The following is a 14,181-nucleotide window of genomic DNA, read 5'->3' as shown; positions in this document are numbered from 1 at the left end:
GTGCAAGTGCATGATATTCCTCATGTATGTTACAGAGGTAACATAGACCATCCATTCTGACTGTATGTTATCATATATGGGAGACAAAGGGGCAAAAATTGTACAAAAGGCAACCCCCCCACCACTGCTCTTGGGGCTCAGCCTTTTGGGGTCTTAGACTGCTGAGCGTGTGCTGACACAAATAAAGCTGCTTCCTGGAAAGAAAGCCTCCGTGTCCTGACTCTTTGTGTGTGACTCACGGCTACAGGGACACCTGAGAGGCTCAGTTGGTAGGTTTCGGCTCAGGTCATGATCTCACAACTACTGGGTTCAGACTCCCTGCTATCAGGCTCCACGCTCACAGCACGGAGCCTGCTTGGGACTCGCTGTTTTCTCTCTCTCTCCCTCTCTTTCAAAATAAATAAATTAACCTAAAAAAAGTGAGCTAAAGTAGTCCCAGGGTGTTATCAGTTCCTCATTAGAAGCAATTGAAAATATTCTCTGAAAAGAAAAATTGTACCTAATTTAGATACGGGATTTTCACAGATTAAGCTCAGTGTATGAGCTAACATTAAAAAATAATGTACAAGAAAACAAAAGTTTTTAAATGAGATTGACACCAAGAACAAAAATAAACAATAGATAGACACTCCCAATATTTAAGATTAAGATTAAATACTAATATTAATATTTTTAATTGCCAATGTGAATAAATAATAGCTATTACTGAAATATGTTTTAAAAGATGAAATAACAAAAATGAACAAGCAATAGGACACTATTAAGAATAACCAGGTGGGGCGCCTGGGTTGCTCTGTCGGCTAAGCATCTGACTTTGGCTCAGGTCATGATCTCAAGGTCCATGAGTTTGAGCCCTGCATCAGGCTCTGTGCTGACAGAGCTTGGAGCCTGGAGCCTGCTTCAGATTCTGTGTCTCCCGCTTTCTCTGCCCCTCCCCTGCTCACACTCTGTCTGTCTGTCTCTCTGTCTCTCTCTCTCTCTCCAAAATAAATAAAAATTTAAAAAAAGAATAACAAAGCATAACAAAAACAAAACAAAACAAAAAAAGGTCAAACGAAATTTCTATCACTTAAGAATATAACAATTGAAATTTAAAAAAATAAGGGGACAAATTAAAGAGCAGATTAGGAACCAACTAAAGAGAAAACAATTGCACAAAATATATATCTAAATAAATTGCCCAAAGTAGAGCATTGAGACACAAAATGAGAAATACAAAAGAGGTATTAAGAGAATATATAGGACTGAAAAGTTTCAATATATTCAGTGTTCCATCACAAAAGAAAAAAGAAAATGGAAGGGGAAAATTGAAAAAAATAATGGCTAGGACTTTTCAGAACTGAAGCATGACATAATAATAAAATGCATACTACAGAGTAAAAATCAAATGAGATCCAAAGTTAAACCTACTGTCATGACAGTAAAGGGCGCAAAAAATTAATAAAATATTAAACTTAATCAGAAAAAAAAGATTAATTGAACAGGAGCAAAAATAGAGTAACATCAGTCCTTTTAACAGCAATAGTGGAATAAGAATACTATGGCATAATGTGTTCAAAGAGCTGACAAGGTGAAAAGTCATCTTAAATCTGTATTCCCAGCAAAACTAGTTCTCAAGAATAAGTTTAAAGTAAAACTGCTTTGGGATCAAACAAACAAACAAACAAAATGTGATATGTTTTATCACCTACAGAGATTCACTACAGAAATTTCCATATATATACTTCAAAAAAAAAAGGGAAAATAATCTGTAAAGTCTGTGACAAACAAGGAAAGTTTGAGTAAAAATATCCATGAATATGTATTTCTACCCAAACCAGCTATTCTCAAATAGGGATGGTACTATTCTTGATACAATAATGGGGGGGTTGGGTATTTTTGATTGTTAAAATCTTTAGTGTCTATACTCCTAGCATTTAGCAGGACCAACAATGTTAAATTGTGTTAAGGGGGAATAGCAAGATCACTTTTAATGCTTAATTATAAATGAAACATTTCAGTTAATGTTTCATTTTAGTGTTATTCATATCTAATTATCAGAATCTCAGCTTTTAAAAAAATTAATGTTTATCCATATTTTGAGAGAGAGGGAGAAACAGAGTGTGATCAGGGGAGGGGTAGAGAGAGAGAGAGAGACACAGAATCTGAAGCAGGCGTCAGGCTCCATGCTGTCAGCACAGAGCCCATCATGAGGCTCAAACTCATGAAGTGCAAGCAGGACCTGAGCTGAAGTTGGATGCTTAACCGACTGAGCCACCCCAGGTGGCCCTAGAATCTCAGTTTTTTTCAAATAGCATTTACTTTCATCTTCATAAAAGCAATTTATGTTTACATCATTTGGAAAATATTTAAAACCACCTATTTTAGGGGCGCCTGGGTGGCTCAGTCGGTTAAGCATCCGACTTCAGCTCAGGTCACGATCTCGCGGTCCGTGAGTTCGAACCCCGCGTCGGGCTCTGGGCTGATGGCTCAGAGCCTGGAGCCTGTTTCCGATTCTGTGTCTCCCTCTCTCTCTGCCCCTCCCCCGTTCATGCTCTGTCTCTCTCTGTCCCAAAAATAAATAAAATGTTAAAAAAAAATTTAAAAAAATAAAATAAAATAAAACCACCTATTTTAAAAATTACATAATTGCACTGCACCAAAAAGCCTTTAGCTATCAACCTATCATTTTGGGGATACCAATATTAAAATTTTCATTTAATGTGTATTCACATATTCAAAAAATTAAGTTGTGGTTATATTACATATGTTATTTTTCATCCAGTTTATTTTTTTCTTATCCAGATATTTTTGTGTAGTCCTAAATTCTTTCCCATGTCAGTGAAACATTTCCCAGTTTCTAAGGCTGCTTCATGTTCCAGCATTTGATGTATTACAACTGATCTAATCAAGTCTCTAATGTCAAACTCCTAGATTGCATCTAATGTGCACTATTACAAATGATACGGATATTTCTTGCCTTTTTGCCCTTTTTGGCCTTGTAAACTACATTCCCTTCGGTTATACCTTCACTAGAGTTTCAGAAGTCTCATAATTGGCTCAATTCCAATTATGGTTACTTCTGTTTTTTAGTAACCAGCACATATTGCTTCAATCCATTTTTTTTTTTTTTGAGAGAGAGAGAGAGCATGTGCACATGCAAATGAGCAGGAAAGGGAGAGAGAGAGAGAGAGAGAGAGAGAGAGAGAGAGAGAGAGAGAGAGAGAGCCTTAAGCAGGCTCCATGTTCAGCTGGGAGCTTGATGCCAGGCTTGATCCCAAAACCCTGAGATCATGACCTGAGCTGAAATCAAGAGTTGGGTGCTTAACTGACTGAGCCACCCAGGTGTTCCACCCCCTATATTTCTAATGGTCAAAGTGAAATCTTATCTTTTAAGTCCCTTTATTTAAGTCATCATTTGGCACATTTTAAAACATCCAAACTCCCTCCTTCATGGCTTCACTTAATAATGCAATTCTGAATTTGAGATACAAATTTTACCTAAATTACTGTTTTTATTTTATAAAGTTTACTTTAAAATATTCTAACATTTGCATATGGTTTTAAAACCACAAGAACAGTCAGATGCTTATAAATAACTGGTTCTAGTGCCCAGCCCCTGTCATGTTGTACCCATTTCATGTTATTTCCCACTATAGAAAAGTTAAAATCAAGGTCTACTGAAATGTATTTCACATAGCATAAATTTCACTCTTTTCAAGTTACGATTTTGGGGTTTTAATATATTTATAGATTTGTGCAACCATTACCACTATCTAATTCCAAAATATTTCCATCATCCCCCAAAGAAATCTCATACTCATTAGCAGTCATTCCCTTTGGCACCTCCTCTCAGCCCTCAAAAAACACTAATCTACTTTCTGTTTCTTTGGCCTTTTTCTTTATCTGAATATTTCCCATAAATGGAATCAAATAAGCAATAAAATGTATTGACTAAGGAATCAATCCCAATGTTATTCAATAAATACTTACTGAATTACAGAATTGTATACTTATTAATATAATCCTAGTTTTCCATGAGGACTTAAAGATTATCAGCCTGTTTCACTTCATAAGTGAGGAGAACTATGACTAGAAGGTGAAATGATTATGTCAGAATCACCCAGAGTAGGGACAACCCTGATCTCCTGATTCCTAATTGAAGTTTCCTTTTTTTTTCTCAGTAAGCTACAATGCATCCTACCCTGAGACCCCCAAAAGACACACCAGGACATGACAAAAAGTGGACCTGAATGAGTTCTCTTGTCAGATAATATGAAATTCATCAAAGAAGAGAGAATCAGGAACATAGAAGTGGTAATTATACATGTTGGCAAACCAATCAATGCTATTGACTGCAAAGATGCTCAGCTCGGAGTCACTAAAAACTATTATCAAAATCATCTCTTTTATTTTACATACAAACAGTTTCTTTCTAGGAGCCTAATTCCTTTCACATGTGCTTACTATATGGAATTCATTTTTAACTCTTATTTCAGACACCCTTTACTATGTTGCGATTTGTTTAAGAGGCAATATTGAGATGACTAGATCCTTGGCACCAACATGCATTACTAGGTAGGGGATGGGGCTGGAGGTAGGGATGCTAAAGATTGAGTGCCTGAGACAGAGACATAGAAAACTGCACCCAAGAGGACTTTAAGCAACAAGCAAACAATGAAATATGAAAAAAATTGAAATAGGTGAGGAAAAAAAGTCCTGTTGCTATAGATATGAACTATTAAAAATTATGTGTTAATTCATACAGAATAAAGTCTTTATCTTAAGGCATAAAGATTAATTAAACTTTCATCAGCAGCAACAAGCAATGTTTCTTTTGTATCCTTCTAAAGGATTCATTAGGTTTTTACTTCTAATTGTAATCTGGCTTGTTCCCTTCCCTTCCCTTCCTTTCCCTTCATTTCCTTAACCATTCAGTCCTAAATCCATTAGGTAGGGCAAAGCAAAGTAAGTATTCACATATCGGGAGAGGGGGAACATGTTGACCCAGACAGGGGTGGCCTAAGGTGTCTCGAGAAATGCATGGCTCAAGCAGAGTATTGAGAACCTGAACAATGATAAGGAGGGCAAATCTGTAGAGTGGCAACCTAGTGTGGAATGGAAGCACCATAGCTCATATAGGATGAGAAGGTCATCCACAGGGTTGGGGGAAGGAGGATGATATACCCAATAATTTATGGTAGAGCTTGAGCATAAGGAAAGAAAAGCAACCTCATTTGGGTGTAGTCCAGAATAGTGTGAGCCCAAGGAGGATGAGGAGGGTCTCTATATAGTGTAAGGAGGCATCCAGGAAAGAGGAGTCAGAGCTGAGCAAAGGGAAGACGGCATCAGCACACAGAAGAGGTGGCAATAAAAACAGAAGATTGATTATACAGAAGGAATTAGCCAAATGAGTAAATACGTTAAGGATAATGCAAGCCAATCTTCTCAGCTTCAGAGAAAGCAGTTACAAATATGCAAAGGGAGAGCTATTGTGATCCATGTGGTGGAAGATTGAAATTGGAAGCATGGGCAGGGGGCACCTGAGTGGCTCAGTCAGTTAAGCGTCTGACTTTGGCTCAGGTCATGATCTCATGGTTGGTGGGTTCGAGCTCCGTGTCGGGCTCTTGGTGACAGCTCAGAGCCTGGAACTTGCTTCAGATTCTCTGTCTCCCTCTCTCTTTCTTCCCTTCCCCTGCTCATGCTCACTCTCTCTCTCTCTCTCAAAAATGAATAAATATTAAAAAAATTGGAAGCATGGGATGAATTTATGATTTCCAACATATGGGTATAGACATAAGCAGAGAGGTAAACGTATACACATGTATGTGTGCAATATGTATCATATTTACAGAGGTGGCCTAGGATCAATGACAGCCATAGAAATAAGCATACATAATGCCCAACTTTTTGGCTTCTAAACACCATTTTCCACCAAAAGGAAGGAGGAGGATGCTGTAGAAATGACTGCTTCCAGCACTGAGTCAGAGAAAATAGAAGAATAGCCAGGGACATACTTTTTTTGGCCTAAAACCAAACAAGTATTCAAGGAATGATTAGGCCATGTCAAAAGGACATAAGGGACAGTTTTAAGGGGCTCTTGCTGACCAAATTAAAGGCAATTTGAGTTTCAAAATAATCAAAGTGATGGATTAGAAAACATTGACAAAAATAGGAAACCATTATTCCATAATTTGATGAGTAATGGTTAAAAAGTAAAGTCCCACAAGACATCCATTAATTTCCAAAGAATAACGAGTGACTGGCAGACACGAACTTAATTAAGTGATCAAAGTGAGCATCATTAGTAGTATCATATCTCAAAAAAGGGTGCCACCTGATAGGACCCAGGGAGAAGGGCACACCATCACTTCTGCAATATTCCTCCTAAAGATGCATAATTTAATATAATCATAAGCAAGCAAAAGACACAAATTGGAGGGCATTTGAAAAAATAACTACTCTCATCTTTAAAAGGGTCAAGGTCATGAAAGTCCAGAAAAACATCTGCAGAGCTTCCCCAAAGTGAAGGAGAATTAAGATCCATGAATTAAATGCAGTGAAAAGTTCTAAACTGGATCCTTTCATTATAAAAGATATTATCAGGACAACTGGTATACAGAGGTTCAGATGATGCCAATGTATCTGTATTAATTTCCTGATTTTTATAGTTTATTATGATGAGGTAAGAGAATGGGAAATGTACTGCATGTAGGCCAATATTCTGGTTGTTCAAAAGGATAAAAGACAATTTTCAAAACCAGAAGTAATCACAAAAATATTCTAAAGTAATGCATTACACACACACACACACACACACACACACACACACACACAATAAACATACCCTAAATTATTAGGTGGTCAGGAAGTATCAGGTCAGGTCAGCCCCTCTCAAATGTGACAGAGACAAAAACTTATTGTACTTTCCTACAAATTTCAGATCATTTCAAAATACTGTAAAATTTCAGTTAAAAAAAAGGATCTGAATTGTAGATAAATTATAGATAAACATTACTGTCCAATTCTTTATATCACATACAGAAGCCAGCATATGACTTCAGGTATCAGAAATATCTCATTAGGCTCAGCAGGATTGTCATTTCTGATTTTTCACACCCAAGAGAAACAAAGCAGAGCCATAAAATAATTGTGCCTCTTTGTCAGCTCTAAGGGAACATTTGCTAATCAAAGCTCAGCTTTCTGCTTCTTGCATGCAGTTTTGTTGTGCATATTTGCCAAGTATCTCCTGAATCCAGACCCTAATACACTTTTGGTACAGTATTCACATTATTCATACCTAATGCATTATCAACAGAAATATTAGTAGTAATCATAGCAAACTCTTAAGTATCACTTACTGTATATACCAGGCATTGCTCCCAGGCATAACATTCATTAATTCATTAAATTCACATGGCAAACCAAGAAGATTATGCTATCATTTCCATTTTACAAATAAGAAAACTGATACACAGAAAAATTAAGCCACTAACTCAAGGTCATACAGTCAGTAAATCTCAAAGCTAGAATTTAAAGATGGAGTATTTGACTCTAGAGTCATATGAGTAAATATTTCTTTAGTGAAATTTAATAAATTTACTTCCCTTCAGAGGTTTAAGGACAAAAAGCCTAAGTCTCCCACTGGATTACTTTTAAAAAACTACCCAAGACATAACGTAGCTCTGGTTTCTTTAAAAAATATATCAGAATCTAAGAGGAATATAAGCCATACACATCTTATTTTCATTATATACACAATATGAGCATATCTTTAGTAAACCCACTCTTTTTCTATTATTATACAAAAGTCATCAGTTTTCAAGTAGAAAATTTAAACCTGAAATGTATTATGCATTTTCTAAGTACAATCTCATAAATTGAATAAAATCATTCAAAACTAAATTCTGACAATGCCATGATAAATGAATCTACCGCTTTAACAATCATATTTGTTTGTTGAAGCAGTGGATTCATTTATCATGGCACTAAAGTACTAAGATTATTATACAGAGGTCTCACTAATAAATCCAGTTTTTTAAATAAGACCTCAAGTTTCATTCAAAATATACTTATTTTTCACTATGTCCTACAATATGGTTGTAGGTATGAGGACAAGGACAAGGACAATGACAAACAAGGACCCCAACAAACTTAAGCATGTCCCTGAGAGTTATACCTCAAATATTGTCACTAAATTAAAAAAAAAAAAAGCTGTTTTAGCAAATACAAATACTTAAAGTTCAATCCATTCACTGGCTATACTGAACTGAATGATCTTTAAAGGCCCCGAAAAGCAGCAACTATTGACTTCAGGCAATATGGACACCTGTTCAGAAAACTACTTTCAGGCAAAGAAGATCTTTCAATGTCCCCAAATCATGCCACTATGGGCACTCACATGCCTAACACAGTGAGCACCTATGCATAACACCAGCCTTGCCTGTCTCTGTATTTCAGGTCCTGAGTTTAGTCAAAATGAAAAGACTGCCACCTACTGTAATACAGGCAACTACATTTGCAATCTTGAGGCATGTTTAATTTAACCCTCTGGAGTCCATCATGTTTCTACCGCAGACATTGCCTATTCTGGGCATTCCGGGACATGACAAGAGGATGCCCAGCATGCAGGTTGTGACTGGCAGTTGATAGGGAATAATTCCCACAAAAGCCACTCCCTGACTGACAAAATAAAGTAATAATAAGGTAATTCTCAGCTCAGTATAATTAGTCAAAGCAGCATAACAAATTCCTTGAGATACTTCCTAATATAAATACTGAAACTGTATTTCACTGTTCACCTTTTCTGCCTGCTGAGGCTGTTAACAACATTTCTCTTGCTGAAACAGTAAAATCAAAATGGTCAGCTAAATGACTATAAAAACTATCAAAAGAAAGGAGGACAAATCATACAGGTTTCTTATGCCTTTTTGTGTTTGCATCTTCATTCTTATGCCTTTTGTGTTTGCCTTTTTGTGTTTGCATCTTATGCCTTTTTGTGTTTGTCATCCCTAACTCTTGCTATCTATAACTTCACAAATCTCACCCTGTAGATAAAAGTGAAGAGCCTCTTCAAAATTCATACTATAGCAAGCAAGCAGCAGTCAGATCACTGACAGTGAGGGGGATTGTTTTCCATGGGAAACAATAGGAAAAAAAAACAGATTTTTTTGCCATTAATCATAATTACCTGAGGCGTAACAAAAAATTAATGTTGAGAAATCAAAAATTAACTCATTAGAAGAAAATAGTAGATCACTTTCAAATTCACTATTCATGACTGTTGGCATTCATTAGCTAAAACAGAAAATGCACAGGAGCAGATACCACATAATCTACAGAAAGGTTACCTGAATGATGCCAAACATTCACCAAATACAAATAAAGGCTTGATTAATGGCTTAACAGCCAATGGAGCTCATTTAAATTTGCTCATGGGGGAAAATGCAATTTTCAAACTAAGGTAATAAGTCTCTGTTTCTTGAACTAAATTAACTTTATTAACTTCATTGTTTAATCCATGATTACTTAACATTTAAAACGTATTTACTACTAAAAACTCAACAGTTGATCTCATTATTTTAATGTCATTAATCAAATACCAAAAAAAAAAAAAAAAAACCTTACATTGAATCTGCCAACTTGTTAATGTGTTGGGGTGTGTGTGTGTGTGTGTGTGTGTGTGTGTGTGTGTGTTTGGAAATGGTCTGATTCCTACATGTGTATACATACACACACACACACACACACACACATGCACACACATATATTCTGCATCCTAAAATATGTTGCTATTATTTTAAAATTTCAACAAGGGCATGAATTTTGTATAGAAATAAATCAGAGCCCTCAAGTTGCTGCTGAAGAGCCAAAATACTCTATTTGCTACAAAATTTCTAAGGATATCACTCCCCACCCAACCCAAGTTAAATACATACAGATATGGAAGTTTTCTTTTAGGTAGAAATATTGAAGCAGTAGCAAAAGCTACTGTGATCTAGTAATGTCTTAGAAGATGCATACTTAGGAATTTAGGGAGAAGGAATTTTGAGGTATACAACTTACTTTCTAAGGATTCAGCAAGAGAGGTAAACAAAGAAAGTATGCCTGAATACATTCTTAGCCATCATAATAACAAATAATAATTCTAACTCTAGATTTTGGATGTGTGTTTGTGTGTGTGTGTGTGTGTATAAAATTTTAATATTCTTTGAACTTTTCTATATGTTTGAAAATTCTGGTAACACATGTCACATATCAGAGACAAGAAAGAGCAGAGAGCTCAAGAACAGGAGAATTCCCATTTGATATGTTTGAGCAACACCCAGCTTCCAAGATGCCATTCCTGAGTACTATTGATGTGTACGTCAGTACAAACAAGTATCTTCATCATCATGCTCTAATACCAGTGATGATACCTACAAGATAGGTATAGGCACAGACATTTGCTATCTGTAGGCGTTTCAGGGTCTTATTGTCAGGAAGCCCAAACAGATTGAAAGACTCATCAGTTGTTTGCAAGGTCAGGCATCCAAATCAGTAAAGAAGACTGAAAGACTGATATTCAAAGGACTAGTCAATGAGTTGAATAAACATGCCCCTACTAAGAAAGCATTCTCATCACTGTGAGCTCATTGTAATCAACAGAACTTCAGGACTAAAGTCTCAGAAATAAAGTGCATAAGTCCCTTAGCATATTAATACATATGTCAGCCAGGGTATTCCAGATCATCATTTTAAAGAGCGGACTTAGTATTTACCTCTGGAATGTAAAAGGAAAGAGCTCTACATGGACCTGCTTCTGAGGGAAACTGGTAAATTATTAAAAAAATATATTTAAATTCTCTGGAAATGGCGATAAGGTCATACAGCAAATGAAGAAACATTTGAATCAAGAAATTCTACTAAAACCCAGAAAGAACAATGACTTATCTGTGGCATCTGTACTACAAACTGATCCCTCCCTTCTCCAAACCAGCCTAACATAATAAAAACTCTATTCTTGTCTATGTAATGAAGAATACAGGACTCCTGTCTTCCAACAACCAGTCAAGAATTAAAGTATTTTGGGTATATTATCATGAGGAGCAGCTGTCAACATCTCTCATGCCCTCCCCCAGCTATCTACTACAGAAGCTAAATTCCAGATAGGGCAGCTGAAAGTCAAGAGCTGCCTTCTCACATCTAGTCTCCACTTGTGAAAGATACTGAGCACACTGGGGGCCCAACTGTCTTCACTTGGTTTATCTGTAGGGAAGAGCTTCTATGCCAGGCAAGACAAGTGAAGAAGACAAATAAAAACCAAATCCACTGTGCCACAAAGCCTAATCCTAAAGTAGGATTGTCACACAGAGAGAAATATACCCCTGTCCTTGCCCCCATCTCAAGAGCCCTGGTTCAGAGATTTGTCCAGAGGAAAAAGAAGACCATAAAACAGAGAGCTGTGAAGCTCTCCCCCACCCTCCCCCCCCACACACACAAAAGCAAGCTTAAGAAAGAGTCAAAGACAGTGGAGATTTTGTTGAAAAGCCACTAATAGAAAATTGGTAGCTAAGGGGCGCCTGGGTGGCTCAGTTGGTTAAGTGTCCAACTTCAGCTCAGGTCATGATCTCACGGTTCGTGAGTTCGAGCCCCGCGTGGGGCTCTGTGCTGACAGCTCAGAGAGCCTGGAGCTTGCTTTGGATTCCATCTCTCTCTCTCTCCATCTCTCTCTCTCTCTCTCTCTTTCTGCCCCTCCCCTGCTCACGCTCTGTCTCTCTCTCTCTCTCAAAAATGAATAAACTTAAAAAAAATAGAAAATTGGTAGCTTAACTAGAGATATAAGCTAAACTATTGACAAACTAGTTTACCAAAAAGAAATAGGGGGAAAAGACAGGTAAGAGCCCTCCTGGGGTCAAAACAAACCTCAAGTATTGACCTCAAAAACTACGCCTGGAATAGTCTATGAAGCAATTTATTCACCAAGGCATTGTTGAAAATAAGAGAGCAATCAGTTGGGATTTAGTGAAGCTTAACAGCTAGGTGTGGTCAGTGGGGGAAGCAACAATAGTCAAAGAGTAGCCTGCTAAGACAACTGTGATCCCAGAATGATTATGCACATGTCCAAGTGATTATGCACAGGCCCTCTCAGGACTAACATCACAGAGGAAATAGACTTCACCAAAACTGTTCAGCTGCTTACTAAACAAACAAACAAGCATAAAACAGGTAACAAGTCCAAGTGGGAGACTAGTACCCAGAGTCGCTACAACATATTATTTTATAACTGTATAATTATATATTATATACAATATATTATTTAAATATATGACCGGTTTTCAAAAATTAGGAAATATCCAAAGAAACAGGAAAGTGTTACCCATACACAAGAATGACAGCAGTGAGCTGAAACCACCTGTGAAGGGGACCAAAAAGTGGATTTAACAAAGACTTCAAATTTGCCTATGTTAAAAGAATTAAAGGCAAAGGCAACCATAATGATAATGACAGTGTCTTATCAAATAGAACTTACCCAAAGAAGCACATGGAATTCTGCAGTTGAAAAATATAGTAATTGGGGCGCCTGGGTGGCTCAGTCGGTTAAGTGTCCGACTTCGGCTCAGGTCATTATCTCGTGGTTCATGAGTTTGAGCCCCATGTCGGACTCTGTGCTGACAGCTTGGAGCCTGGAGCCTGCTTCCGATTCTGTGTCTCCCTCTCTCTCTGACCCTCCCCCCATTCATGCTCTGTCTCTCTCTGTCTCAAAAGTAAATAAATGTTAAAAAAATTTTTTTAAAAAAAGAAAAATATAGTAACTGAAATTAAAAATTTACTGAGTGGGGGGTCAATGGTAGATCTGAACTGACATAAGAAAGAATCAGTGACCTTGAAAAAGGTAAGAGTTTATGCAATCTGAAAACCACAGCAAAAAGAATGAAGAAAAATTAGCACAACCTCAGAGAAAATGGAATACCATTAACCACACCAACATACCCTCATATCCGGAATGCCAGAAAAAGAGATGTATAAAGAAGAAAGGATATTCAAAGAAGTAATTCCTGAAAACTTCCCATATTTATTGAAGAATAACAACCTACACATTCCAAAAGCCTATAAAACTCAAAAAGGATGAACACAAAGAAATCTACACACAGATACACCATTGTAAAAATTCTGAAAAACACACAAGGAGAAAATCTTAAGAAAAACAATTCTTCAACTACTAGGAAACCCCAAGAATAATAACAATAGTAATAGCAGACTTCTCTTCATTAACAATGGAGATCAGATGAGTGAAAAAACATACACAGAGTATTAAAAACAAAGACTGCCACCCAAGAATTCAATATCCACAATAACTGCCTTTAAATGAAGGTAAAATAGACAGCTCCAGCAGCCTCTCCAAACCTGCTTGCTGCACCTGGCTCTCAGCGCTGCCCTGAAGCTGTATCATGAAGAGAGTGACCTGGGGCCTTCTCCTCACACGAGCAGGCCTGCCTGCCTTGGAAACCAATGACCTGGTGGATAAAGACAGTCCCTTCTCTTATGACTGGGAAAGCCTGGAGCTGGGTGGGATGATTGTTGGAGGGCTCCTGTGCATCGCTGGAATTTTGATAGCTCTAAGTAGAAGCTACAAATGCAAGTACAGTAAGAAGCACGGCCCCTTACCTGAGAGAGCCGCTCCACTCATCACTCCAGACCCTGCCAGTACCTGCTGAGCACAGGACCAGCTTTGTGGCACTCTCCGTACCAGCTCCCATGCTCTTCCCTCCCCAGTTGGGGCCCTTACTCTCCATGACTGCCTTTCTCTCCAAAGCTGGGCCCTTCAGTTCCCCTTTGATCAGGACACCGTCTAAAGCTTATTTCTAAATTAAACTGTCTCACTCTTAAATAAATAAATAAATAAATAAATAAATAAATAAATAAGGTAAAATAATGAAAATCTCAAGTAACCAAAAACTGAGAGAATTTGATTATAGCAGACATACCTTACAAGAAATAATAAAGTAAATTGTACATATTGAAACTAAGTGACTCCAAACAGTAATTCAAAAACACATTAAAAAAATCACAGAGCACTGGTAAAGGTAATATGTAATTATAAAACAGAGTATAAGTATATATTTCTTCTCCTTTGTTAACTAATTCCAAAAACTATCATATAAAGAAGTGTGTGTGTGTGATTTTACTGTTGGCCCTATGACATACGGAAATGTAGTCATA

At 37.2% G+C, this 14,181-nt stretch overlaps 1 protein-coding gene across 1 annotated transcript; it reads left to right on the top strand.

The window, feature by feature from the left end:
* The first annotated feature begins 13,409 nt into the window (after positions 1-13,409).
* Positions 13,410-13,711, top strand: LOC123604576 (FXYD domain-containing ion transport regulator 4-like). Its single transcript, XM_045490931.1, has one exon. The coding sequence runs from the start codon at positions 13,410-13,412 to the stop codon at positions 13,674-13,676; it is 267 nt and encodes an 88-aa protein (XP_045346887.1). The 3' UTR covers positions 13,677-13,711.
* Positions 13,712-14,181: the final 470 nt, after the last annotated feature.

This window comes from Leopardus geoffroyi, chromosome A1, assembly GCF_018350155.1.
Source record: "Leopardus geoffroyi isolate Oge1 chromosome A1, O.geoffroyi_Oge1_pat1.0, whole genome shotgun sequence".
Classification (NCBI taxonomy): Eukaryota; Metazoa; Chordata; class Mammalia; order Carnivora; family Felidae; genus Leopardus; species Leopardus geoffroyi.
The sequence above is the reverse complement of the archived record's forward strand: the minus strand, read 5'-3'. Positions and strand labels throughout refer to the sequence as shown.